This window comes from Diaphorina citri, unplaced genomic scaffold (assembly GCF_000475195.1).
Source record: "Diaphorina citri unplaced genomic scaffold, Diaci psyllid genome assembly version 1.1 scaffold5937, whole genome shotgun sequence".
NCBI lineage: Eukaryota > Metazoa > Arthropoda > Insecta > Hemiptera > Psyllidae > Diaphorina > Diaphorina citri.
Genome location: NW_007383313.1, coordinates 2,852 through 5,844, shown reverse-complemented (window position 1 = coordinate 5,844; position 2,993 = coordinate 2,852). Strand labels below are relative to the sequence as shown.

The 2,993-nt window shown below is 41.6% G+C and overlaps 1 protein-coding gene across 1 annotated transcript; it reads right to left on the bottom strand.

Moving 5' to 3' along the window:
* Positions 1–160: 160 nt before the first annotated feature.
* LOC113472526 (circumsporozoite protein-like) lies at positions 161–2,699 on the bottom strand. The gene is made up of 3 exons (XM_026832307.1): positions 2,624–2,699; positions 559–843; positions 161–385 (listed from the first exon to the last, which is right to left on the bottom strand). Exons 2-3 carry the CDS (start codon positions 646–648, stop codon positions 161–163), a joined length of 315 nt encoding a protein of 104 aa, XP_026688108.1. The 5' UTR covers positions 649–843; positions 2,624–2,699.
* Between the last annotated feature and the right edge of the window lie 294 nt (positions 2,700–2,993).

The following is a 2,993-nucleotide window of genomic DNA, read 5'->3' as shown; positions in this document are numbered from 1 at the left end:
CAGCAGGTTAGGATTATTTTTAGGATTCAGGTTTGATTTATGTTCAGCATTTGATACCATTGAGTTAGGATTAGGTTCCGCATTTAGGTTCGAGTTAGAATTAGGTTCAGCATTTAGGTTTGAGATAGGTTCAGCATTTAGGTTCGAGTTAGGATTAGGTTTAGTATTTAGTTGAGTTAGGATTAGGTTCAGCATTTAGGTTTGAGTTAGGTTCAGCATTTAGGTTCGAGTTAGGATTAGGTTTAGCATTTAGGTTAGAATTAGGTTCAGCATTTGGGTTTGATTTAGGTTCAGAGGTTTCTGCTAAAGTTCCGCTTTTGTCTATTGAATCCACGTTTGACATGAGTAGGTTAGGTTCAAGGTTTAGAATAGGATTTAGTTCAGGGTCTAGGTTGGGATTAGCTTCATCATTTAGGTTAGAATTAGATTCAGCATTTAGGTTAGAATCAGGGTCAGCGGTTAGGGTTCCGGTTTTGTCCATTTTCCGCTTTTGTCTATTGAATCCACGTTTGACATGAGTAGGTTAGGTTCAAGGTTTAGAATAGGATTTAGTTCAGGGTCTAGGTTGGGATTAGCTTCATCATTTAGGTTAGAATTAGATTCAGCATTTAGGTTAGAATCAGGGTCAGCGGTTAGGGTTTTGTCCATCGAATCCACATTTGACAAGACTATGTTTGGCTCAGGGTTCAGGTTAGGGTTAGGCTCAGCTTTTAGGTTAGGGTTAGATTCAGGGTTCAGCTTGGAGTCACAGCAGGGTGGAAGTTTGGAGGCACAGGTGGACCGACAACAGGAAGTGCTACAGCACGGTGTAGTAAATTGAGCTGGTGGACAGTTCTCATCAATCTGGAACAGTTGCTCGTAAGTGTTACCTAGACCTAAACAAAATTTCTCCGTTATCAGCGATTGTACCTGATGTACCCATAGGTACTTCTCATGAACACAGGCAGTGCACGTTGATTTATTCACCAGTTTCCCATCACTGAACAAACTTTATGGCCTGAAGAGGATATTACTTTATTAACATATTACTTTATTTTTGCGAGTAAAGGAACTTTTCAGTCCTATTCGGGCAGGATAAACAAGGTATATTTCAATCTGATAGTGTAACAATTCTGTTTGAGTAGTAAAACGAGGAAAACGATTGATGCTGTGTCATCTAATTCAGGGTTCAGCTTGGAGTCACAGCAGGGTGGAAGTTTGGAGGCACAGGTGGACCGACAACAGGAAGTGCTACAGCACGGTGTAGTGAATTGAGCTGGCGGACAGTTCTCATCAATCTGGAACAGTTGATAAGAATAGATCAGTTGCACTTACTTGGGTGATGTTTCAAAGTCATAGAGCAGGAAAAATGAGGACCAACGGAATTTTTCCTTTTTTCCTACGACTTCTAGATACCGAGATAAATCAATCTAAAAAATACCGGTAAATCGTGAAGTTTGACGTCACGTCATACGCTCCCGTAGGCAATGACGTCATAATTCATGACTCCCGCTTCGTTTGTTTGTGCGCAAGCGTAATCTGACGTCACAACTCTTTGAACTTTTTCATTAGAACGGCAATTGAAAATCGAATTTTCGACCTTTTGAAGTTAATGCGCTTACTTGGGTGATGTTTCAAAGTCATAGAGCAGGAAAAATGAGGACCAACGGAATTTTTCTTTTTCTTCTACGCCTTCTAGATACCGAGATAAATCGATTTAAAAAATACCGGTAAATCGTGAAGTTTGACGTCACGGCATACGCTCCCGTAGGCAATGACGTCATAATTCATGACTCCCGCTTCGTTTGTTTGTGCGCAAGCGTTTCTGCGCAGTTTGACGTGAATCTGACGTCACAACTCTTTGAACTTTTTCATTAGAACGGCAATTAAAAATCGAATTTTCGACCTTTTGAAGTTACTTTTTCGGAGTTTCGACCTCAGATTTGGATTTTTCACTACTTTTTACGTAGGAATTGACCATTTATTAATAATTTTTACCCATTTGCAACTCCTCCATTGGTGTTAGAACATCTGACCATTGTATTTGGGGATAAGAGACAAGTAAGCCTCTGTTTTAACACAAAAAGCCCAATCCGAGGCTTAGGTGTAGGGGCTGTACAGCCCAAAAGGATGGGTTAAGCTTCTACAAATCTACCTACTTCCCATTTCGCGAATATCGCAAATGTCTTTTATGACCGCGATCTGTCAGATGATCTGAGCGTGACATGTCTGACAGACCGCAGTTTCTCAGACAGTCGAAATGAGAGCAGCGGAAAAAGCTTGAGACCTATTTGTGAAGATTTTCCCGCCCACGGTCTGAGCTTGAGTGGCTCTCCTAACGAAATAGCAAAATCGGTATTCAGCTACAGAGAGCTTTTAACTTAGCTTCGTCGACATGGATACCTTCAAATAACTGGAATTTGTATGAATGCCGTAACATTAACCAAGTATGCAATATGCAATGTACAAAGTATTAGTGGAGATGTCTGAATTACAACCAAGTTTAAACCCAGAAGCCCAGAAAGATAGGTATGTAGTAAGAGTTCCGTAAAGTAGGTAAGTACCTAAATAAAAGTGTGAACATCACACGACTTTCCGTATCCAAGATTCAGTTGGGTCCTGTATTTAACCCATTGTGGCTCACCTGGGCGTTGTCCTCGGCTGCCAAGCTATGGAACTGGGGTTCGATTTTCCCAGCCGCATTATTTTCAAGATAAACAGGGGCTTTTTTTTATATTTTTTTCAACCGAGTTTTAACCCACTTTGTGGCCCCGGCCATGAAAGTCTCATAGAATGTACGAGAGACGGAATGGCCGCTGTCTTCCTCACTCAAAGGATATCCCTCACTATTCAGTGGGGGAACTCGGTAGCGGCCATGGGAACTCTGCCAGGTTAAAAAAAAAAGATCGCGAAGTGCCAAAATGGTCACCCGTGCCAATACTAACCACGCGCCACGTTGATTAACTTTGGAGATCGGCTAGAAACAGACATAATCAACGCCGTATGCCCGACGC

Excerpts from the sequence above, each read along its gene's own strand:
- LOC113472526 (XM_026832307.1), bottom strand. The coding sequence starts at position 648 with ATGGACAAAACCCTAACCGCTGACCCTGATTCTAACCTAAATGCTGAA. Across the intron at positions 386-558 it reads AAGCTAATCCCAACCTAGAC|CCTGAACTAAATCCTATTCT; the intron begins CCTGAACTAAAT and ends CCCAACCTAGAC.